General features: G+C 38.3%; 1 protein-coding gene across 20 annotated transcripts in view; it reads right to left on the bottom strand.

The window, feature by feature from the left end:
* Nucleotides 1-25817, bottom strand: part of celf1 (cugbp, Elav-like family member 1) — a 44284-nt gene that overhangs the window by 5783 nt on the left and 12684 nt on the right. For 2 of the 20 annotated variants that reach the window (XM_079839731.1, XM_079839745.1), the window contains 11 exons: nucleotides 13244-13366; nucleotides 9414-9601; nucleotides 9008-9090; nucleotides 8718-8766; nucleotides 7365-7499; nucleotides 6430-6509; nucleotides 5826-5987; nucleotides 4048-4117; nucleotides 2731-2901; nucleotides 1959-2075; nucleotides 1477-1665 (listed from right to left, as the gene is read on the bottom strand). In XM_079839731.1, coding sequence (XP_079695857.1) covers nucleotides 1477-1665; nucleotides 1959-2075; nucleotides 2731-2901; nucleotides 4048-4117; nucleotides 5826-5987; nucleotides 6430-6509; nucleotides 7365-7499; nucleotides 8718-8766; nucleotides 9008-9090; nucleotides 9414-9601; nucleotides 13244-13347 — 1348 coding nt within the window. In that variant the 5' untranslated portion in view covers nucleotides 13348-13366. Of the gene's footprint in view, nucleotides 1-1476; nucleotides 1666-1958; nucleotides 2076-2730; nucleotides 2902-4047; nucleotides 4118-5825; nucleotides 5988-6429; nucleotides 6510-7364; nucleotides 7500-8717; nucleotides 8767-9007; nucleotides 9091-9413; nucleotides 9602-13243; nucleotides 13470-25817 lie in introns of those variants that run through there. The other 18 variants (XM_079839734.1, XM_079839736.1, XM_079839747.1 and 15 more) reach the window with 17 other exon arrangements.

The raw sequence follows: 25817 nt of genomic DNA, 5'->3' as shown, positions 1-25817 counted from the left end.
GGTTTGCATTTTGTTATTTTAATTGAATTCAGTAAAACGTGTTCATTTTTTGATTTGTACAGTTGCACAAGTTTGAGGTGAACGAAGGTCTGTTTAGATGTTACTGCCATAATTACTAGGGATGCACTGATACCACTTTATCCAGAGGCTTTCATTTTTGGTACTCGACGATACCTGTATTTTCACTGCATTTGTCATTTTTTTAATACATTAGGTAGAGAAACCAAAAGAATATGAATCATATAATTGATTTTAAATATATATTTCCTTCAGTTTTTTCATGCTTAATTATGCCTGTTCAAATATACTGTACAAGCCTCTGTTACGTTCACTGTTAATTATATTGCTCCATCATATTTAATCTTTCCTTCACCCAATTTTGTGAATTCGTTAGTTGCAAGACGACTGAAAGAGCTCAATTTAGTATTCAGGAGCTATCTGAAACGCAGCTTTCTGGGTGCACGGCACGCTTTGGATGTTTGCGCACAGTAAACTTGTACTGTAATAAATGCAGGGAACCACTCGTTATACAGAAATAACAACCGTTCAAGTTTTTATTTACATATACGATTGAGTTTTAATCCAAATGACGCATGTGTGCTGAGGGAGTGATCAGCAATCAAGAGCATGCAACAGAAGTGCACGCTCTCTCTGAAATTCGTTACAAATCTGATTACAGACTTGAAATCAGTTGTGACTAAATTGCCTGAAAATATATAAATAACACCAAAAAAAAGCATCATAACCCATCTGGCCTTGCTGAACAAACAGCAAGTGAAATCTGTAAAGAGGGCTTTCATGATGAATAAAATTACTAATTAATTATAAAGATTATTAATAAATAAACAATCTTCTTAGGTCTAATATACACTACCATTCAAAAGTCGTGTGATTAAAATAAATAAAACATTTATGTAGTAATTAAACTGATCAAATATGACAAATATTTTGTAAAATTATAGATGTCTGTCTGCCATTTCAAATAAATACTCCAAAAAAAAAGGTATCCCGGTTTCCATAACTATAAAAAAAACTATAGTTTGTTTTCAACATTGACAAAAACTGGTCATAGAAAATACATAGAGAAAGCATAGAAAGCATGCCACAGATGATTCCTATAGGCTTGAAGTTGTATTTAACCCAGAATGCTCCTTGAATTCATTGGCAGAGAGCTGCTGGTATGGATCTCCACATACTTTTAAACAAACCAAAGTGTAGAAAATGGACATTGTGGGGAGTGATTATGATCTCTTACCCGCGCTCTGATTGGGACTTGCTGTTGCAGCATATTTAAAACAAGAATGAATCCTTAAGATGGTGATCACAAGTTCCACGTTAACACACACACACACACACACACACACAAAAGCATCATGGGCCAACACACTCTAAACTAGCAGTTTCCTCTTGAACAGAGGCTGTCACACTCCCAAACCAAACAGCTGCACAAAGCTTATCAGATCTCCATGTACTCACCTTCTTTCTGGCTGCCAGCGGCACTAACGTTTTGCTGGGACAGTAAACTCTGACTGTAGAGGCTAGGCAGAGCGGCAGCGGCATACTGCTGGATCCCAGAATAGGCAGCCTGAGTCAGAGCCTCCATTGTGCTTCCCGAGCCGTTAGAGAGACCTCCACTGCCCAGACCTCCATTCAGAGCAGCCATGCCTGCGCACACAGAAACACAGCTTTGAGACACAAAATCTACTGACAGATACAGAGAAACCACATTCAGAGAAAGAGACACCAAAGCAAAACGAAACGAGACAAAGAAAGAAAAATCATATTGATAAAGTACACACTGTAATCATGCCTTCCAGACAAAAACAAAAGATTAAACATATGTAGAAGCAACTTTATGTGCTCCTGTTTTGGTGATGGGTCTCAGCTGACCACTGAGATGGATTTTAATAACACGCGTAATACAAAAGCAAAAACAATGAACGTTTATTCTTCCTTACTTGCTAGGGAGCTCATGTTGAGACCTGCTCCAGCGCCCGCAGCAAGAGACTGAAGAGCACCTAAAGACGCCATGGGGTTCATAGAAGAACTATTATTGGAGGTGGGAGAGGAACCTGCTGTGAAAAGGAGAGAAAACAAGAACCAGGTCTGACACATTTCTAAGCCATCAGACATATTGCCAATTCACATTGCACATGCTCTCATTGCACAGACACGTAAAGCAAAATGAGATGAAACCGTAGACGGTAATGAGAGCAGTCATGTATTTCAGAGTGCAAAAAAAATCACAAAGACAGCACTTTGAAGCAAATGAGTCAATGTGGGTAGACCGATGCATGAACAGCAAGAGATGTTTAAACATTACACGGTTATGTTTGGAGAAATTTGTAACACTTTAGGTTCAATTTGTTAACAATGAACGATTCTTAAACAAACATTAATAAATGCATTAAATTACATTGCTGTAAATGTACATATTCAAACATCATCAAGCATAAACTAACATTAGTTCATGGATAATGAATGAACATTAATTCATGAAAAATACTATATTTCAAATTCAACATTAACCTAAATTACAACATTTGTGTTAATTAATAAAAATGACAGTGTAGCTTTAATAAATTAAATCAATTATAATAATAAACAAAGTAAAAGTCTGTAAAGTGAAATTAGCTATTGGCCAGAAACCTTCCACAGAGCAATTCTATTATTTCACAGACTGATAAAAGCAAAGTTAAGGACAGGAGGAGATTAAAAAGCGGGACCAACCCTTGTAGGCGTCCCAGGCAGATTGAGCAGGCTGTCCGGAGGTCGTACCTGAGCTGGTGAGGACACTGAGAGGGGAGCTGGAGGTGGTCAGAGCACTGCTACCTGTGGGCGTGGCCTGTGTAGCACTCGCTGCTGCTGCTAATGCAGCCAGATTCTGCATGGCATTCAGACCTGCCGCAGATCACAGACCATCAAGATTTCAAGAACTACACAACACCACACACTTCATTCTCACCAACATTCACATGCAACATTCCAGTGATGCGCGGGTTGATCCAAAATGAGCGGGTGCCTGCGGTCACCCGCGGTTACCCGCGGTAACGAGTCATCCAAAATAATTTTTAATGATATTCGGGTCGCGGTCGGTCGGGTCATCCTTATTTTCCTTTTGAATGTTGAGCGTTATTAACTTTTTAATAAATACTGACGCGGGACAAAATGCCCGCTTTCCCAACACGTTGAACTGAGCAATGCCATTGTGCCATTTTAATAGGCTACTTTTAAACGCATATAGCTCAGAAAAGTCAGTTTTATGTATTTTCTGAGAGGGGGCGGGATTTTTGTTGTCAGGGGAGAGACGCACACATCGATTAGACTGGATAAACACATGCAGCATCTTAATTGTTAAGAAAATGAAACAAAATAAATGAATAAATCAATCCATTAGGAGCGCAAACTGTTCTTTTTCTGAATGCTGTATGATATAGGCCTAGTCTAGTGTTATGTAATAAACATGTAATTTAGTTGAAGCTTCTATTCAAAAGCAACTATCACTCAGCTGGCATAAGAAAGTGAAACTAGCTCTTAAGGGCTTTCTCGCAGTTGACCTGCTGATGACCTTCAAGCCGGGTCGAAACATAAACATCGCGTTCATCAATAGTAGCCTATGCATCTAGACAGCTGAAATGGAAAATGATGGGCCGCCTCAAGAACTGCCTGCTCTCGCCGCTGCACCTCTGAGCGCACCACGTCAGGGCCTGAAACATTTTCTCAATGGCCCAATGAGCTACGATGAGCATTTATTACTTTAAAAAAATGCGGGTCAGGAAGCGGGGCGGGTACAATATTTTCTTCTTTTTTTTTTGCGGTCCGAGTTGCGGGCGGGTTAGTTCAAAACGTCGGTCGGGTGCGGGTTGTTTATACATTGACCCGCGCATCACTGCAACATTCACCTCCTTTTTTCATCGGTTCTGACTGCCTATTAGCTTTTGGGTGATTTTATGGTTTTGCAATACACATCAGTTGAGAAAGTGGCTAACTAACAGCCGCTATCATTTCTAGCGGATCTGAGTGGAGCGGAGCGCATCAGACTCTCACCTGACATTGGATGGAGATTGTTGAGCGCATTTCCAGAGGATGCAGACTGCTGTAAAAGCTGCAAATAAAGCTAGACATTACATCGAAAACAGAAAACAGAGAGAGTCAGGACTGCATCCAGGACTGTGAGGAGAGGAGAGGAGAGGAGAGGAGGAGGAGAGGAGAGGAGAGGAGAGGAGAGGAGAGGAGAGGAGAGGAGAGGAGAGGAGAGGAGAGGAGAGGAGAGGAGAGGAGAGGAGAGGAGAGGAGAGGAGAGGAGAGGAGAGGAGAGGAGAGGAGAGGAGAGGAGAGGAGAGGAGAGGAGAGGAGAGGAGAGGAGAGGAGAGGAGAGGAGAGGAGAGGAGAGGAGAGGAGAGGAGAGGAGAGGAGAGGAGAGGAGAGGAGAGGAGAGGAGAGGAGAGGAGAGGAGAGGAGAGGAGAGGAGAGGAGAGGAGGAGGAGAGGAGAGGAGAGGAGAGGAGAGGAGAGGAGAGGAGAGGAGAGGAGAGGAGAGGAGAGGAGAGGAGAGGAGAGGAGAGGAGAGGAGAGGAGAGGAGAGGAGAGGAGAGGAGAGGAGAGGAGAGGAGAGGAGAGGAGAGGAGAGGAGAGGAGAGGAGAGGAGAGGAGAGGAGAGGAGAGGAGAGGAGAGGAGAGGAGAGGAGAGGAGAGGAGAGGAGAGGAGAGGAGAGGAGAGGAGAGGAGAGGAGAGGAGAGGAGAGGAGGCAAAATAAAAGACAAGCAGGAGCATATGTCGACAAGACAGAAACAAAGAGGAGGGAAATGTGGACATTCAAGGGCTATAAGAAATTAGAAGGGGACTGAGAAGGATTAGAAGGGCAAAAGATAAAGATAGAAGAAGTTTTCACAGCACACCCATGGAGCAGCACTAACACGTTCAAACAGAGCTACACATCTATGCCGGCCCATGTGAGGAAACAACCAATTAAACAGTAACTTTAGGAGTAACCAATCATAGACAATTATGATTTTGAGAAGCCAAATTAAAAGCAGCTAAATAATGGCCAAACACAGACCTGTAGCTCATGTGCTAAAAACACAGCAGAAAAACACAGCAAACTTTTTTTTCTAAAGCAAATCAAACTCTTTGGTTACACGGCTCTCATGGAATCTAATCTAATCACTACAGATGGAAATAATAATGCATTATAGTTTTGATAACGCAAAATACATTTTGGATGGAGCTAGGGGTGTCGCAATATACCGGCATTGATAACGGTAATATTTAAATAAATATTGCTAAGTTAATACCACACCTATGATAATATTGTAATTAATCCAGCAATCTGCCTGACACTCCAACACAGGAGGTGGCGGTATTGCACCATAAAGCTTGTTTGTTAGTGTGGGAGTTTTTTGGATTCCTTAAAATAAAAAAGTGGTGTTAGACACCCTGTTTTTGCAAGAAGTGCTGAATCAACAGGAAGTTCTTTTTGTACAGTTATGGTTATAAACTCTTTCTTGTCTACCTACCCACATATTTTGAGATTCTTTTTTCCAAACAAATTAAAACAAAAACCAAGTTAAAGATGAATTTGACTGATAGTATTGTTTGTTTTGCTTACAAAATTTCTATCTATATGGAATATGTGAATTATTTTGGTTATGATAATCAGTTAGTGAAATTCTGATATTGTGACATCCCTAGATGGAGAAAAGACCAGCTCTCATGTACTAAAATGTGCTTCACATAGTGCAGTTTGCATGTTAAAGTCCTCAACCGTGGCGCAGTTTATACATGCATAGACCTCAAACGCAACAGGATCTGTCCTGTGTACTCACTGCAAGGTACTGTGGCCCCAGTGAGTTGAGACCTGTAAGGTTTCCCCACATGGAGGCAGCATTGAGCTGTTGCATCTGTTGCTGCAGCTGCTGGGTGATACGTTTCTGTTCCTTGTCCTTCTGTGTGTCTGCAAACTTAACCACAATGGGAGAAGAACAGCCCTAAGGGACACATGCAAACAGAAATTAAAATGCAGCATGGAATTTAAATTTAGAAACAAATAGAGCAAAAGTGACCAAGAAAACGGATATGTATACTCTAATATGCGTTACAGCAGTGTCTCAGCCTTTCATAATAACTAATGTTCAAACGTTTTGAGACTAATTTCTTTCTTCCAGAAGAGAAAAAAAAAAAAAAATCAATGCTTTTGATCAATTTGCATCCTTGCTGAATAAAAAGACATTTACAAAATAATTATGTTTCAAATAAATGCTGTTCTATTAAACCTTCTATTCAAAGAATCCTGAAGAAAAAAATAAATAAAAAAATTTCCAACCCCAAACTTTTCAATGGTAGTAACTTCTATAATATAGAAACAATACTTAGCTGTATCTGTATACTATGCATTGAGGCATAGGCATTTATGAGTGCATGTGTGTTTACCTCCATGGTCTGTGACTGGTGCATGGATTTGATGGCAGACTGGGCCATCTGTCTTGCTGTGAATGTGACGAAGGCACAGCCTGTGGACAGAGTTGACAAGTATGGAAGTAGATCACAAAAGGACACCAACTTCTGTGTTTAAACCATAAACATAAATCCATAAACTAGAAGTACTCATAAAACAATCATGCAGAAACACAACCTCATCAAAAAGACCTCGTCTTTGGAAAACGGTTCAAGGGCTGCTGAGTCAAAATGGGGTGTGCCTATTACTTATGCAGTTCCCATGGTAATGGACAGCAAGTTCACTCAAGCCAATTCTAAAATAAATGGCGTGGGCCTGAACGAGCATTACGTTCCCTTGGTTACACTTTGGTTAACTAAAAAAAAAAAAAAAAAATTATATATATATAAATAAAACACTTTTTTTTAAATCAGTGATTCTCTACACCGCAGGTAAATGACAGCTAGAAACTAGGAGAATACGTGGGCAAGGAAAAGAAGAAAAAACAAAAACAAATGGCTGATCAAAGCGACCATGCATATACTCTCAATTTGTTGCAAGCAGTTACAGTTATATAACCTCTCATATCAGTTGCCATGTTGAGTTTGGGATAAATGAAGCCATTTTCATTTGGGCCAGAAGCCAATTGAGTCTCATTTTTCTCTGATGGGTTGTGTCTACAACTATTAGTTACACAAAACACTGCCCTCTCTCATTTAACTTAATTCGAGGTAGAGTAACTGATGAAGAGGTTTATTAGCGTGCTACCAGTGCACAGAGGGAAAGACTGCTGAAGTTATATTCATGCGTGTATGTGCTAGAAGTCAAAACATTCACAGTACTGCCTCTATAATCGGGTCACATGATGGGTGTATAAATCCCTTTGCGCTGGTGATAACGACGATATACATGCGCTTGAGAGAGTTCTCACCACGGCTCAGTCCGTCAGGGCCTCTCAGTATACGGCACTCCTCAATTTGACCATATGGCGAAAACATGAGCCTTATGTCATTCTCATTACACTTCTTTGAAACCATTCCAACAAACAGCTTTCTATCTTCTACCGCTGAAACACAAGAAAAGTGTGTTATGGCAGCACTGCCTCTGTCTGCACAGCTTTTCAACATTTCACATGAACATTTCTTCAAGCAATACACTAACGTTCAAACGTTTGGGGCCGGTAAGATTTACTAATGTTTTGAAAGATATCTCTTAAGCTTGGTACATACTCAGCTTGGTACATACTCTGCAAGAACAAAGAAATTTGTTCGTTTTCTCGAGGTGGCAAGAACAAGAAAAAAGTTTGTTTCTGGCCAGTACATTCCATACTTCACGAGAAAAGCAGGTGCTGAACATCTCCGTTTCTCTGCATTAACCCCGCCCACTTTAAAATTCTGACCAATCACACAATAGTTCTCGGACATCCACAAGAAAAAAAGTTCTGCTCATACGATGTGTCGAGAACAAGCAGCGAGAACTCCCAAACCAGGGCTCCGAGAACAAAATTACGTCATTTTGTTCTCGCAGTCCTGGGAGCGAGAACTTTTTTCTCTGTTCTTGCAGAGTATGTTATGGCCTTTATGCTCACTAAGGCAGCATTTATTTAATTAAAAATACTGTGAAACAGTAATATTGTGATTACAAATCAAAATAAATTTGGTAAAGCTGAATTTCCATTACTCATATGTGACCCTGGACCACAAAACCAATCATAAGTCGCACGGGTATATTTGTGGCAATAGCCAACAATACATTGTATGGGTCAAAATGATCGATTTTTCTTTTATGCCAAAAATCATTAGGATATTAAGTAAAGATCATGTTCCATGAAGATATTTTGTAAATTTCCTACCGTAAACATATAAAATATTTATTATTAGTAGTAATATGCCTTGCTTAGGACTTCATTTGGACAACTTTAAAAAGGCGATTTTTTTTTTTTTGCACTCTCAGATACCAGATTTTCAAATAGTTGCATCTCGGCCAAATATTGTCCTATCCTAAAAAAATAAAAAATAAATCAATGGAAAGCTTATTTATTCAGCTTTCAGGTGATGTATAACTATGTACAAAAAAACAAAAAAAAGACCCTAATGACTGGTTTTGTGGTCCAGGGTCAAATATGATCCACATATGACTCATTTGGTGCTCAAGAACATTTCTTATTATCAAATATTGAAAACAGTTGTTGCTGCTTTTTTTGAGAAATCGTGATACATTTTTTTCAGGATTCTTTGACTGACCCTAGACTGTTGTAATACTGTAGTAAATTCAAGTTACTCACCATTGTTTTTTTCACTGTCTGCAGGCTTCATCTGTATGGGATGATGCATCTGTACAGAAAAAAATGTGACTTAACCACACTGCCATTTCCCACCCGCCATGAGAAATCAGCTGTTTAAAAAGCTTTAACAGTTCCTTTGAGTGTACTGAAAAGGCTTTTATAAAAGTGTCAATACATTTGCAGATTTTATGCATTTTAAAAATGCTAGAAGACCAGCTCATCTCATGACACACATGAGGATTAATAATGGATTATTGATACAATAAAATAAAAGTAGATCCTTTTCTCACCCCTGGAAGAATCTTCATGTTGTGAAGGGCATTTTGTGCTTCTAACGCAGATTTACGGGTGTAATATGTGACAAAACAACAACCTGCAAATGCAATAAACGGTCTATGAACCATGTCCAAGATGACAACATTTCCACTGAGACCAGTTTCTAGAACTCCGTTCCAAATCCTAGTGAGCAGCATTTTAAGGGATTGTTGGCATGTCCCCAACATAAGGACTGTTCCAAAAAAATAGGCAAACTAATTAGGCTGCCACATAGGACAAACACTAGTTAAGGCCAAGCTTTTTTAGCAGCGCTGCATGTGTGTGTGCTATTTGCTCACTAGGTTTTAGAACAGACCGTACAAGTCTTTAGAATGACTAAAATAGAAAATCTCAATCCGCAGTGTACTGACTGTCAAGTACCTTTACTCTGTGGGGGGTTCTGACTCCTGTCCCGAAGAACATTGATTTCATAAACTGCACCATAGGGCTCAAACAGCTCACGCAGCTGATCCTCTGACCACGTCCGGGGGACCTGACCCACAAACATCTTTATAGCATCAATGTCGGGCTGGTCTGGGTGGTCCAGAGACCCATTCATCTTCTTGGTTCTACAAAAAAGAAAAAAAAAACTAAGTCTGTTTAGCGAGTCTTAAGGACATGGCCCTCAATGTCTCCAATCTCCCTGACAGATGATGATACTCAAACATATTGCACATGAAAGAATGCAAAAAACAAATCTCATACCGTGCCCACTGCCCAAGTATGAAAACCCCAAAATTACAACTAGCCTTATTTACCAACAGCACACCATTATTAGACTGATCGCTCAGGTTTTTTAGACTGAGCTTTGATTTGGCAGATAATGGTTTCCACTTGGTCAGCTTTGCTAATATATAATGCATTTGCTGTTCTCAGGTTGAGATGGGTAAATGTCATGCAAAATAAGTATTCATTTCAACAACTGTGTAAATCTTATTTGAATTTTGAATTGCTTTACATTATAATCGTATATACCAGTAGATTTCAGCAGCAGCCATTGAAAAACCCACTTGGTTCCCCACTAGTCCATACGCACAAACATGATCATTCAGATAGTTTCTTTTAAATTATGATTAGATTTCTTGTAAAACTGTAACTGTGTTAATAAAAATTTAATGCTGCAGAACGGTCGTACACATGGTCTAAAATGATTCTCTTATGAAAAAAACTAAACTGTTACTGCTGCCTTGTTATACTAGTGATTAGCAATGCAAGCTAGCAGAAAACATGGTCCTAAAGCATTCATAGCATTATAAATTCTTCAGCCATTACGTGAAGCGCAAACATAAGAGTAAAATCCCTGCTCAATCAACATATATGAAGCCTTAAATGGTTTTCTGAGGTAAGCAAAAAATGTCATGTACTAAGTTTATGAAATGGAAGCAGTGACAGATGTTTTCCTACATATTGGAACAAACATCTGAGTGTAACAGGTTATCAAAAAAGACAAAAAGGGGCTTGGTTCTATACACCAGTTGTTGATTGTTGAGATATGGGTCAAAATTGGAGGGGCCGAATTTAAGCAGACTTAAATAATTGGAGAAATCTGGCACAGGGAAAACTGTCGTTTTCACCTGAAGGTCCAGCAATGACATTTTGATTAAACATTACGAGGCCTAACATTAAAATAATTAAACCTTTTGATTCACAATAACATGGATTTAGAAAATACCACCAATACATGAAAAAAAGAGAAAGGAAAATGTCAGATATCACAAAAGAATATCAAAGTCTGTGATGAGAAGGAATTAAAAGAACATCTTGACAGAGCAGAGCATGAGGGGAAGCAGCAAGTAATGTCACTGGACAGGCATGAAGCACTGCTTCATCACTCTCTTTAGCAGCTGCTGATCAGTGGAGTGACAGATCACTTTAAGAAAAAACAGCATTGTCCTGCTGACAAAGAGCAGCATTAGCCAGCAGCTAAAAGACAGATTAATGGCGTTTATTGATCAGAGGACAGCAGAGCTTATAAAACCTTCCACTTTGTCGATTTTCCAGCAACCAGAACTTGTTCAGACAAGCAGATAACAGAAATCTAGAAGATCATCCAATCTGGGCCAGAGGAACATTGGGTATTTACTGGGACAAAAACATTATAGGATTGAAAATGTGTTTCCCAGTGAACTGACCAGTTCCTGACAGTTGAGAAGAAGCCACAATCACAGAACATCAGAACACAATGTTGGAGAAGATTCTACCGATTCAACAAAAACGACTAACCCTGAAAATAGAAGAACAAGCTGACAAACAGGAAGGAGATAAATCAAGTTGGTAGTCATCTCTTTCCCATTGCCAGAAATTAATGAATAGTTTATGAATGCAGCCTTCAATATGAAGACTATTAGCAACAATGAACTCTGAATCTCTTACACAACAAATAACACAAAAAGAACAGAGAAGGCAATTTACCAAAGCTCCAGCTCAGTCAGCAGTTTCTAGCCCCGTTCTTGGTTAAATTATTCCCTTTGAGGTTGTAAAACCTCACAGTGAGAATCACAAACAACCCTTGTGACTTTAATAAGACAAAACACTAAAACGTTTTATTGAAGTATCCTGCAACTGCAAAGAATGAACTCTTGTATTTCATATGTAAACCTACAAATTATATCAGGGGCAATACATCCTATCCTACAAAAGACAGGGAACAGCCACTTAAGATGGCCGAGCAAGAAGTAAAACAAGGATTTCACTTTCCTTTTAAAAAAAAATGCGAGTGACTATATAATTGACTATGAGAAATATTTCCGGAACCACACCAACAAGCATTTACAATGCTTGCCTTCAATCATATAAAACTGCTCTCTCCAGATACTCTCCAGATTTTTAACTTCCCTTTACTTTTCCTGGGCAGAAGTACAAAGATTATGAAATGTCCAAATCGTCGTACTAGAGTGAAACCGAAATCAAGTTATGCCAAGATGAACAGTAAAGTCTGTACTCACACTGGGTTGGAACTCAAACTGCAATGGTCCACCATCATCTCCGGAAGAAAATCCAGCTTAAATGAAGCCATTTTCCTCAGCACTTCACCAAGTCTCAAATGAACACTGGCAGAATCCACAAAAACAGACTTGTTCACACTTAAACACTAAAACAGCCACAGCAACTATCCGTCAAAGAACGACGTCTCTCAAGGTTCAGAAGCCGTAAGAAGTGACATGGGAACAGCTGGGAGAGAGAGGGAAGAGTACACCTCATGGAGGCTGATCAGACCCCACAAAACTCAAATCGACATAGAGCAAAGAGAGACAACGATGAGGCTCGGCACTGTGCTGGATGACAAACACAGGCCGTAGCTCTGGTCACTGGGCTGGGACTGAGGATTAGGATGGGCCCGACAGGCCACTAAAAGCTGCACCCCTGCTCCCACAAAGGAAAGTGCTGATGGAGGGGGACTTTTTTGTGAGTTTTTCTCTTAGCAAAGCAGAACGGAGTGCAGTGTCAGATAAATAAAGTGTCAGATTGATGCTGATAAGCGTGAGTGAGCGGCAGGAATGAATGGGGACAGGCAGCTCTCTGGTAATCCCCGAGCTGAAGCGCCCCCAGGACACAATCGTGTTCCGGCAGCGGGCCACGAACGGTGCACTGTTCCAGCATGGAGGGGTGGCGGAAGGGAGGGAGGAATCGGGGTCATGCAACAAGGGTCATGTTATAAGCTCGCAGTCAAAGGCGTCAAACAAAACAAGCCACAGGCAGACTGAGGTCTACTATTTAGTTTTGTTTAGCACAAAACACCAATGGACCTATAATAAGTATTTAACAAATAACATTACAACAACGCCTTAACTGCCAAGAAATAACAGTATAAAAAAAATTATATTGTTTATAAAATGCTGATTCATTCAGAAAATAATGTGTATGAATAATTTATACAGGAACATAAAAAAAGAGCATCCTTACAAAAATATTTCAGAAATTAATCAGAATGTAATAATTTTTTTTCTCCCTCAACGGCCTGTCAGATATTCAAATAAGCCATGACATCATCGCTAGTCATGCAGTAACATCTGTTGGGCTGCTCACTGAAGGTATGCTTACGGTTTAGAAAAAGGAGCAATGACAAAGTAAAAGCAAGTTATTTTCTCTTCTCGTTCCAGCTTCAAGGAGAAGCTGCTTGAAAGACTTGTTTCCCAATGAGGGAAAACCTGTAGATAGAGGGTCCCCTCACACCCCTTGGGTAAAAGGATGTAGAGTGTATGTGTTCTTACCCGCCAAGGGCAGGTACTTCCACAGCAGGAAGGGAAAGCTCGCATTGAGGTTGCCCGATCTGCGCTGTGGTCAGGTAGAGGGCTTCAGCGTCGATGCTATCCATCCAGTGACTTTGTTAAATGCTACAGAAACACACCAAACATTACAGGACACACACATCAGACACACATACACAGGTAAACACAAACTGGAAGGGAAAAAGAAAGAACAAGAGAGACGTCTTCTGACAGAATAGACAGCATGCAAACCTCATGTCACAAAACTGCATGCACACAGAAAACACATATGTAGGAGAGTGAGAAGGCACTTCCTGGATAATCTAAACATAATCATGTAAATGACAGACTATAATCTGAGAGGAAGCCGTTCTCACGTTCAGGTGATCAGTTTGTAGAGGGCCAAACACAATGGTTTCTTACATTACAAAGGAGAAAAAAATGGTCTCCATTGGTCAGAATTCAAGCTCAGACCAAACCAGATGTTGAGCCCAAAAGTATATTTTCAATTTACTTTTAACAAAGAGAGTTACTGAGAGTGTATATGATTGTGACAGCACTGTGTAAATGAATCTTACTCTGCTGAGAAACAAAATATAAAAAGTCTCACATACCCTACCAGTAGCAAAAAAAAATGTGTGAATCAGATCGGTGATCAAAGTAATATCAGTGTTTATAATATAGACATGGAAAATAAAATGTTTATAATATAGAAGTGAATAGGATCACTATCATGGCAAAACAACCAGGAACATTACGCCATAATAATGGAATAAAAATCCTTTATGTATAGTCCAGTGGTCGAGAACCAATGTCTTGCAAGCCACATCTGGCTCTTTGACAAATCATGTGACTTGCCAGGTCTCACACCTTTTACCAATAAATGAGCGAATTCGTATCATGCCACATGGAATCACTCGATCAGTGTTTCAAACGCAGAAAGGCATCAGTAAAACAGCTTACAATGTCATGTAACGTCACATTTATGTTACCTCAGAAAAAAAACATATCCAGTGTCCATAAACTCGTTAGTCAGCAAGAAAAATTGACTCTAGAGAGGAGCATTTTGCTAGACATATGTACCATATTCCATATTCATTATAATTTGTAATGTTCTACAATATTTAATGCATGTTTGAATTAATCTGACAAGTTTTTATGACAGCCACCATTTAAATGTTTATATTTAAAAAAATATGTATATGATTATGTAATTTGTAAAGTTATTATAACTTTATTATTATAGAAAAACATGTAATTTAGAGTAATTTAAGTGTTTGTACAAATCAGTTCATTTTTACCTTTAATATTATAGTACAACCGACTCCCATAGTTTACAGCATTAGTTAAGATATTTGTTTTCCCAAATTTGTTTTAGATTTTAGATTTATCGCGAGATTTGTTTTACATTCCAAAATTTGCCATGTATTGTACCTGATACATGTCCAAAATAAATCAATTGTCACAAAAAAACTTTGGAAAGATTTGGTTCAATTTTGATTATTTCATTTAACTCATTGTCTTTTTTTTATGAGAAAAACAAAATAGTTTTTCAGTTATTACAACTGTTCCAACAGTGGTTATTCAATACACAGATATTAAAGTTACCAAACTCTGCTCAAAAGAAATTTAATTCCAATTTGATCCATATCGTGATGCGTATCGTATCGTGACATTGTTGGTGATACACAGCCCTAGTTAAGGCTACAGTATTACAACTAGTAGCGCCACAACTTTTGGTTAGCTGCCTGCTTCCCAACACTGTGCACATCAATAATTTATCTTCCCTTTGGGAAACTCATGCCATGCAGCTGTGATGTGGCTTCTGACCCTGGGAGCATAGCGAGAATGCTCTAAGACCACAGGCCATGCCATGTTTTAATGACTGCTGACTGACTGTGTGGCTTATTCATGGACTGTCTATGTAAGGCAGTGCTATAGCCCTTTGGGGTGGAGGGGGCAGAGCATATGGTCAGCACAGTTCATCTAACAACAAACTAACTCTCGAACACCGGCACAGACAGAGAGCACTGTGAACAAATGGAGTTATTCCGAAGCATCTGGAACAACCCAGCAGCTGAGAATACAACAGACGTACACAACTGACTGATCAGAGAAAGGGGTATAGATGGACATTTACAAACCACCCATCACGTATAGGGCACTACCTCTACCTCCATCCTGTTCCTCTTTGTACGACTACAAAAATAACAACTTGTACTACTACATACTGATCAGAACCCTATACCACCCGTTCAGAATGCCAAGGGTCATAAACCACCGACCTACACACACACCGCTCACCCACTGTCCAAAACAGAAGGTTACTTCATGGCAGAAAATTAAAACAGCTACAGTTCTATTGGAAATAGAATGGCAAAAAAAGTGTTACAAATAGTGTTTAAATGATTTTAATGAAGTTGTCCTGGTTCATTTCACTGCCTTGAGTGCATATTTGATTTCTGTGAAGCACAGGGCATTAGACGCCACAGCAGCGCTGCAAATTGCAGAAAGCATCTTTGCAAAGATCCAAAGCAGCTTAGATAAATCAATCAGGTATAAAAATCAGCCGTTGGTGCATTAACCCTCCAATAATTCTGCTGTCCAGAAAACCACACACATACTGGAAGTTTCACAAGCTCATTGTTTACCATTATGTAAAAACAAAGTAAAGTATGTGAAAATACTTTAGTGTTCATTAACTCTTAAGCATCAGCTCAAGCTGCAATGCCCGACAGCATTGACTATGATTGGGTCATTTTAGAAAGTCATATTCCTTTTAGATGTTTATTTTTCAAAAGGATTGACGATATTCTTAACAATATAGCAGAGTTATTTTTTCAACAGTAGGCCTACGTATGGCTGCACGATATTGAAGAAAAATGCAATATGCAATATGCACTACGATAATGTTTTAAATGTAAATTTGAATTATTTTTAATATATTTAAAGCTGCAGTATGTGACTTTTGGCACTCTAGTGTTTAGTGTTTAAGCGCTTTGAGTGCCTAGAAAAGCGCTATATAAATGTAACAAATTAATTAATTAATTAATTAATAAAAATAAAAAAACAGGAAGAACGGAAGAACATTGTAGCCGGAGCTACTTCTCCGCAGCGGTGGCAACCCGACCGGTCTAAAATAATCCGAACAAACACTTATTATAGGTGTACTGTAGTGATAACGCTTTTTGACTCAGTTTGTGTAAATCCACTTGGGGTTCAGAGTATTTATTTTTTCCCACATTAATTTCACACGTCTAGTACAATTATGTGGTTTTGTTTCATTAATACAGTGTATACTTTTCTTCTTGATTTACCCCAAAAGAATGTTAGTGAAATGTGACCACATGCCCCATTGGTGGTGTATATTGTAATATGTGAGGGGGCACATTGTAACATGACCAAATGACAGTTTAAAATGTTACCTGATATAAATTTAAAAAAAATATCCAAGACAAATTAAAATATTTCGTCAATAACATACAAATATTAACTTTTTAAAATAAAATAATGTAATTTAATATTTTTGAGTTTGACAACAAACACATTGCTAAATACAGCTATACGGCATGATAAAACATGATAATTAATCATTTCTGAACATTGACTCAGTCATTATTCACCCTTTTCTCATGGTTTCTCAAAGTAATTCATAAAAGTATAGAATATAATAACATATTTATAATAGGGACTCATTGTAACGCAGTGTTACAACGCACCCCATCTGCGCAACTGGGATTTAAACCACGGTTCATGTCTTCTGCTGGTTAGATCAGCAAGCATTAAAGAACTATATCAACTGATATAACCGATATAAGATTAAAATAATATCAGATTTGTCTTATTTTAAATAAACACAAAAAAAAAACAGATGAAAAATAAACTTAAGTAATAAATGTACTTTTGCTATGGTTAAATAAATGTTCAGTAATATTTTAAATTTTTTCTCTAAATAATGTTGATATGGCAACTAGTAAATACACTAATTTTCGTCATGCTGGCATGTGTGGAAAGTGTTAAACCATGTGTGTTACAACTAACCCCGCGATCCCCTATTCGCTCATTATATACATTTTGTAGATTTCAAGTCAGACTGCAGACATAACTGACTGTGTTTAAGTGAATACTCACCAAGACAGCATTTTGACTTCATTTTGTGTGTATTTGGCCATACAAGTTGTGGAATGGAATTAGGGATGGGACGATTACCGGTTTCACGATAAACCACGATAAAATGTACTGGCGGCTGGTAATATTGTTTAAAATTTAATTATCATCATTAAAACCGTGTTTGATTACCACGATTTTGAAAACTTGTGGTAAATCCTGTCCAGCCAGCATCAGTCTGGTACAGGCGCAGCGTTGTTGTTTTTTAATTAGAAGAAATGGCAGAAGGCCGTGACAGCGCTCGGGGGATTGTTCAGCCTTCTAAAAAGGAGTAAATCTGAGGTGTGGTCTTATTTTGGCTTTTACAAAAGTCCTGAGGGAAATTTAAATCTAAGATTGTCACCCTGTCCGCAGAACATGCAAAAATGAAAGTCGCTGCAATAGCTATCGCAAGGCAAGTGGACTTTGATCTCAATACCAAAACTACGTCTGGGAAATAAAAGTTGAGTTTAAATATTTTCTCTCACTCGCTTGAAATCGTGAACGTGAAGCTTCCGCAAAGAAAAGTTCGCAACAAGTGGCTTTAAGCCAAAGATGAACGAACAAGTTCAAACAAGACTATTAAAGGGTGACATTTAAGGGATAATAATGTAAATTCATTGTACACTTATTACACAAATTTTCTTTACCAGATAAATAATTACGGGGGCATATGGAATAAAGATTAATGTTTTAAATCTTACCCGTTTATAAATCTATTTTGTAGTGTACCGCCGGCGGTACTCTTCAGGTTTAAGGGGTAAAAGAGGCTGTTGTGTCAACCTTGATTTATTGCAATAGAGGTGTTCAGTTTTATTTTAGAAAATGAACACGATTTCTCATCTTACAAATCAATTGTTTCTAATAGGTCTTTAATGGCTCATTGCTACAGTTGGTCTGACACTCCCAGCCATGTTGGCATGTCTTATGGTCTTCTTTCTGCTTGGCCCCGATAATGGCTGCTTGCAGCTATATTTTCACCACATGAGGATTGTTGAATACAACTGAACAGAACCCAATTTGGTGATTGTAAAAATGATAAATGCATGTTGATGTCCCATTGCAATGTATCTTGCCTATTCTTTCATAAGGTCTGATGTCTCTCCTTTTGCGGTTATCCCCGGAGTAGACATTTCATGATAAGTTTAAATTCTTTAATTATAACATGTAGCACAGTTGTTAAAACTTGTATTCAAGCTATAATTTATTTGTGGCTTTAGGAGGCGATTTCGGATTCAGCCATAGTACTAACAACTGGTGATGTGAGAAAGCAAACTGTATCGTCATGCAGCCGACAGAAATAAACAAATCAGAAACGCATTCAATTTGAATTCATATTTTGTTATTTTGATTATATAATTGTCGTGTTCTAAAAAAGTTTGGATTTATATGAAATGGGAACACTTTACAATAAGATTCCATTTGTAACATTAACTAAGGTTAATAAATGCGGTAGAAGTATTGTATACATTTTTAAATTGAGTTTTAATTTATTTGATCTGTTAAACTTAGTTAATGCACAATGAACGAACATGAATGATCAAAGTACAATTGTATTGCTCAAATATTAATACATGCTGTAAAATGTATATTGCATAATGCATATCATTCATGTAAGCTAGCCAATACATCCATGTTAACAAATGGGACTTGCAAAGTGTTACCTATAAAAATGCACGTTTCTAGGTTAGCGCTAAAGAAACATTTATTTATAATATTATTAAATTTTTTTTATTATTTTCTGTAAAAATTTGTTCTCTTAGAACTTCTCATTTTAATATATTCATATTTACATATGCATTTCATTTAGCACATTTTCATGGGTTCAGCACTGTTTTACTTAGACTATAGTGTTATCGTTTTATTTATTTATTTATTTATATCCAACATGCATTTTAAAAACTATTGTTTGATTAATCGTTATCGGCAAGTTCGGTCCAACCTAGTTATCAGTAGAATCCACTAATCGGTTGATCTGTAGTGTATAACGAAATAAAAATGACTGCTTTATTTATTTAGAAACAGAAGTAAATAAAAATATTTTAGTATTTTTTTTTTTAAATCTGCAGCAAAGTATAATGCGCCCAATATTCAATAACAGAGCTGCCAACATTGTAAACTCAGAATGCAGACTTCATCCGTTTGCAATATAACCAAATTTTACTTACAAAATAATTGTAATTACAATGGTGTAACATTAATGGTGGCAGCAGGTATAGCTTTAGGCTGCTGTCAATGCACAGCTCCAATAGGCCTATACCGTTTTTCCTTTCTCAACCATTTACATTCACTTAAAGACAAAACCAACTGCGTTTACAGGGATATTTTGACAATTGTGTGTGCATTTGTCCTTGCACTATATGAGAGGCGGCTCTGTGTGCAGCAAAGAAAGCAGCGTGCATGCAGAAGTGTTCTCTTTGGTGTCTTGCGCTTAAAGAATGGTATCAAGAATCGGCATTGATTTTCTAATCCTACCAACTACTATAGAAAATAATTAATGCTATTGCATGTGAATAAAAAAATGTGTGTATGTGGCTATGTGAACTATATTTGTAATTTTTTCCCCTGATATTGTCGATGATTGTCTGGTAACTGACTGTTCGACATTGGGATACTTGCGAGACATTATCGATATATGATCGTCTTCATATCGCCCAGCCCTATAACGTTTAACTAACATTCATAAATTAAATATAATTTTCTAAACATGCCGATCTCTTGTGCTAGATGTCGTTCTAGTGCATGTTTACAGAGAAAACAATGGAAAAGAAGTGCAGAAAATGATTTTGCCGAAACCAAGATCTTCTTCACATTAAGCTTCTCCATTTCTGCAATGTTTTGCATCTAGCACCGTATCTAGTGCAGGGATGAGCAACTTCGGTCCTAGAGGGCTACTGTGTCATGCAGAGTTTAGCTCTAACCCTAATCAAACCAACCTGAACAAGCTAATCAATGTCTTCAGGATTACCAGAAAGCTACTGGCAGGTGGTTTTTAGTAGGGGTTTAACGGTTCTCCGTAAAAAAATGTTTAACAGAACACGTTGCCATCAGTGTTTAAACTAAACTAATTTAAGCCTTGCTAATTTAAACATTCAAAAGCCAGAAGATGCGAATGAGAACTTGTGCGCGCTGTGAGAAGATTTGTGTGTGCACTCATCCGAAGTGCGCACACCTCCCTCACAAATTCACACAAAAATTATGTCAACATGCTCATCTGAGTATCATGGCAGACATAGTCTGATATTGCTTTAAGTGAACTTATACAGTCGAGAACGCATGTGTACAGCATTAGTATTTTGGATCTGCGCATTGTCTTACAGTGAAAGCAGCCTTTACTGCCGTTTATGTTTTTAATGTTATTCAAACAACAAAAGACAAGGAAATCACTCACTACTCTTGATTGAATAGCTCTCGTTACTTTAATAAGGATTAATCTTTAAAGGTCCCATGGCATGGCATTTTTCTATTATTTTATAATGTTTCCTGAGCTGTACTTATATTGTTAGTATGACTTTTACATCATAAAATGTCATAATTTAGAAATAAAAGGCATTTTTTTCTATACTGCTGTTTGCCCTGTGGCTGAATGCCCTGCTTCAAGAGGCGTGTCTGCTGTGAGACTTCAGTAAAAACACCCACTGTTGTGATTGGCTGACATCTTTGCATTTTATATGAGCGGAGGGGGCGTGGTTTAACGAGGCACGAGCAGGCACGAGCTGCTGCCAGCATAGTTGCCATGTCCGCGTATAACACGCGACTTTGGGCTTCTTTTTTTGGCAAGTCGCGTTAAAAAATCACGAGTCGCGGGTTGCGGTTTTTTGGGCTTATTTTAAAAAAAAAATCGCGTTCAACGTGCAGGCATGTGACGTTATAAATGCACGTAATGATAGTCAGTAGACATAAATAGACGTATACATTTTTACAAACAATAGCACAAGCAGAGATGGAGAGGAAAGAGGGAGGAGAGGCACCTAATTTAATTAAAAAAATATTTTTGTGTATGTAATGTATTTAAAATTACAGGCTATTATAAAAAAACAAGTCTATTAATAATAACAGTAGGTATGGTTCGAATTTATTTTATTTTAAATATGTGGCTATATTGCAGTGCTCTACGTGCTTGTGTCCCAATGTGCACACTTTCCATCCTAAATAGTGTGACATTAGTAATTGTCAGTACTATTTAGGGCAGATAGTGTGCACAATGAGATGCAGGGCTTGTCTTTTTCACGGTTTGCAGTGTGTGTGTTCACTACTTACTGCCCCTAATATGTGTGCACTAACTCCGACTATGGGTTACCATAATTGGCCTCCATGTCACTCTTCACTCTCCAAACCTCTTCTGTTCACAGCTGATCGGAGGATATTGTGTGTCCTTTATTGGAATTTGATGATTTTTATAAAATCACATCTGTTTTTGCTTTTCAAACTCTGAGAGGTTTCAGTTTAATATGTTGCAGGCTCATTTATTGATAAAAAAATTATTTATTATAAATAATAAATAATATAATAATATTGGGCTTGTTTTGGGCTTGTTTTTGAAGCTGCGGTTGCTTATTTGTCTCGCGAGAGTTGGCAACACTGGCTGCCAGAGAGACGGATGGACCTGAGTTCACTTCACATCAGTTCTCAGCATGTCTGAACTGTTTTATTAACAGCATATACTTCAGGTTATTAGTCTATTTCTAGTCGGAGGGACTGTCACTCATGTCAGAAAGTTAGTAACTTTAGTAAATTATGGATCAGCGCTGACTGGAGACGCGAACCGTTTAGAACGATTCAGTCCGATTTGGTGAACTGATTCGGTTCACTAAAAAGAACTGGTTCAAAAGAAAGATCGTTCGCGAACCGGACATCACTAACGTACCAGAGATGGAGCTCAGCGATTGCTAACAAAGTTATTTATAGTAACTACTGAGTTATGAGAGCGCTGTCAGTCAGCGCGAGTTTATTGTGTTTGTATCTGAGAGTTCTGAATAAACACGAGTCCCAGTCACACCGAGTCCGTCTTCATCATTATTACCAACTCTGTAACACATGCAATGTACCATTACAGCTGTCGAGATGAACGAGCTAAAAGTAAGTGTTGATAAAGTGTAAAATAAAATAAAAGCGTCAGTGACGCGCGTTGAGTACACAGCGCAAACAAAGACACAACAGCAGTAATCGAATGTAATCCAGTTTATTGTGGGGAAAGCTGGCTAGCCTAGCCGGATACCCTCACGCTTACCCCCCTTCTGCTTAATCTCACGCAGATGCCTCCGCTGTGGGCCAGATGCAGTACTGGGGGTCGGGGATGTTGAAGGCCGAGCTTCGGCGTGTGTGAGGTTTATCTCTGCTGATGTTGAGCAGAAACTCATGACTGTATGCACATTTTAGAACCGATAGACGCGACGAGGACGTACAAAAACACTGACTCACAAGATAGAAAACACGAAAACACCGGTCTGTCTGGAGAGAGAGAAGCCGCATTGTGTGCACGAATAATAAATAATTAGCTACACATCAGAAATCACTGATCACAGATCAGAAGGAACTGAAAAAAGACTTCTGTTTTCATTTGTACATCCAAACACTGAGAAACTGCCAGCGTTCACTCGTTCACAAGTAATGATCTCTCGACTCGAGCGTTTGCATGGGCGTGGCAGATTCTCTGGGCGGAGGAAAGGGAGGTAACCGTTCCTGCTTGGACGTCAAACCAGGAGACTTCAGGATTGGCTCGTCTGGCCTGTCATTTTCTCAAAGGCAGAGAGAGACAGCCAGAACTCGGGTTTACACCGATCAACATTTCTATCCACTTGGGGACAATATTCAGGCTAGGGGAACTCATATTAATGTTGAAAAACCTCATAAAATGAAAATTTCATGCCATGGGACCTTTAATGTATAGTCAAATATGCAATGTTATTTTACATTTGATTCCTTTATTCCATTTCTGTGCCTGAAAACTAATGTTAGACCTACCTGAAAAACTGTTTATTTTATTAGTATCTTTGCTGCATTGTATTTGCACTGTTGCTTGTATTTAGAATATTTGTTCTTATTTTTCTGTATTTTTATTTGACAGCATTCCTTTTTTCCCTGAAGATAACAAATACCAAACCATACCGAAACCGTGAAACTAAAACCGAACAGTGAGTAATTTGAACCGTTAAGTCCTAAAGTTAAGCTCTGCAGTACAGTGACCCTCCAAGACCGAAGTTGCCCAGGGCTCCAGACTAACTTTTTTCACTAGGAGCACAGTGGCCCCCAACTGAAAATTTTAGGGGCACAATCAGAAATTTTAGGGGCGCACACCGTAAATCAACATGCTAACCAAATCTACTAATTTCCACTGTATTACTAATAGGGATCGGTATCGTTAAGATTTTAATGGTATTACTACACTCTAAAAAAAAAGGCTCGTAATCATACACTCTAAAAAAAAAAAGGTTCTATATTGCACCAAAAATGGTCCTTGGCTCGTAATCATAGGGGAACCTTTTTTAGTGCTATATAGCACCAATTTTGGTGCTTCAGTGGTTCTTTAGCGGTTCTTCAGAGGTTCTTCAGCGGTTCTTCAGAGGTTCTTCACCGGTTCTTTGACTAAGGTGCTATATAGCACCTCTGAAGAACCGCTGAAGAACCACTGAAGCACCAAAATTGGTGCTATATAGCACTAAAAAAGGTTCCCCTATGATTACGAGCCTTTTTTTTTAGAGTGTAGGGGAACCTTTTTTAGTGCTATATAGCACCAATTTTGGTGCTTCAGTGGTTCTTCAGCGGTTCTTCAGAGGTGCTATATAGCACCTTAGTCAAAGAACCGGTGAAGAACCTCTGAAGAACCGCTGAAGAACCTCTGAAGAACCGCTGAAGAACCACTGAAGCACCAAAATTGGTGCTATATAGCACTAAAAAAGGTTCCCCTATGATTACGAGCCAAGAACCATTTTTGGTGCAATATAGAACCTTTTTTTTTTTAGAGTGTACTCTTACCGATACTGCTTATCGATCCGGTACTTTAACAGTATTCTTACCGGTTCTTTTTATTATACTTTATATATTTAAAAAACATAATTAAGAACATAATTAACATGGCTTTATAATCTGAAAAGTAAAATATCTATAGCAAAAGAAACCGCAAAGTTTGAACAAAAATATAAAACATCTATTTGTAAATGGACCAGTGTGCCGGCATTCGGAAGGTCTGCTAACATTAACATTAATATTACTTAGAAAGAACAAACCTACAAAGAAATCTAATAAAGCAATGAAATGTAAAATAACACTGCATAGTTTTCACTGTATAAATTGATAGATTAATGCTTATAAAAGCTAAAGTTATTAATTCAAGAGATGTGAATATTTTCTATTTGCCTTTTGTTCGATTCAAATTAATGGCTCAATCGTCAGCAGGTTTATTAGACGCTGCCCCTTTAAGACCGATCGAATGTAGAACTAATAGCCTAATATCATATTCTCCTATTTCTCCAAACTATTTACGCCCGTTAAGATATAAACTGTTAAAATAACTACTCTCCAATCCGGTCATTTTGACACCGGCTATTTGTTGTTTATTTGATGGTTTAGACGCGCACGCGAAGCCTAAAATACAATGTGCAAATCGGTCAATTTCGCAGCACACACACATAAACCGCCTTGAAGTTGGAAACAGCGTCTCTTGCGCGGATTATTGTGCATTTAATAGCTCTTTATTATCAAACACATCCCGCCGTTTAGCAACAGTAGAGACTGCAGTTTACAACAATCACTGATTCTGACGTTTAGTTTAGGTTTAAGGAGAAATGACAGCGCAAGGCTGTAAAGGGAAGGATGTCGCGCTCGACGGAACACGGCTATAGGAATAGTTTTACCTCATATCATCTTTTTATAACTCTGGAAAGCCAAAATCGAAAATAAAATTAGATTAATATCACAGGACATCCCTAAAGTTTAAGAAGACTAAACTTTTGTGTAGTTCTCTTGGCCATCCTCACTCATTAAGCTGACTGTGGTGTTGTGTTCACTGTAGCTCCTGTGACAGTGCTCGCTCGCTTTCTCTCTCTTCTGCATTGCGAATGGCAAAAATGCATCACGGACAAATGGTTTAATATTATCTCATATAGAAACGGCTGGCAAAGATAGAATTTGCCAGACATTACGTCTATCAATTATAATTAGTAAGTGTATTTTCTTAATTTCTCCAGTACCGACAGCAGGCAAATTTACTGGTCGCACATGTGCGACTGGATTTAAAATTCAGTCGCACACTCTCAAATTTTAGTCGCAAAATGCGACCATTTAGTCGCACTCTGGAGCCCTGTTGCCCATCCCTGATCTAGTGGGTTCAACTGGATAGGCTAACAAAAGCATACAAATTTGGCAAATATACAATATTCAAATTTTAATTTGAAAGCCCTAGTTTGAATGTATAGGAATAATAATTTAGGGC

The sequence above is a fragment of the Gobio gobio genome (assembly GCF_949357685.1).
Source record: "Gobio gobio genome assembly, chromosome: 2".
NCBI classification, from domain to species: domain Eukaryota; kingdom Metazoa; phylum Chordata; class Actinopteri; order Cypriniformes; family Gobionidae; genus Gobio; species Gobio gobio.
This window is presented reverse-complemented; position numbering and strand designations above follow the sequence as displayed.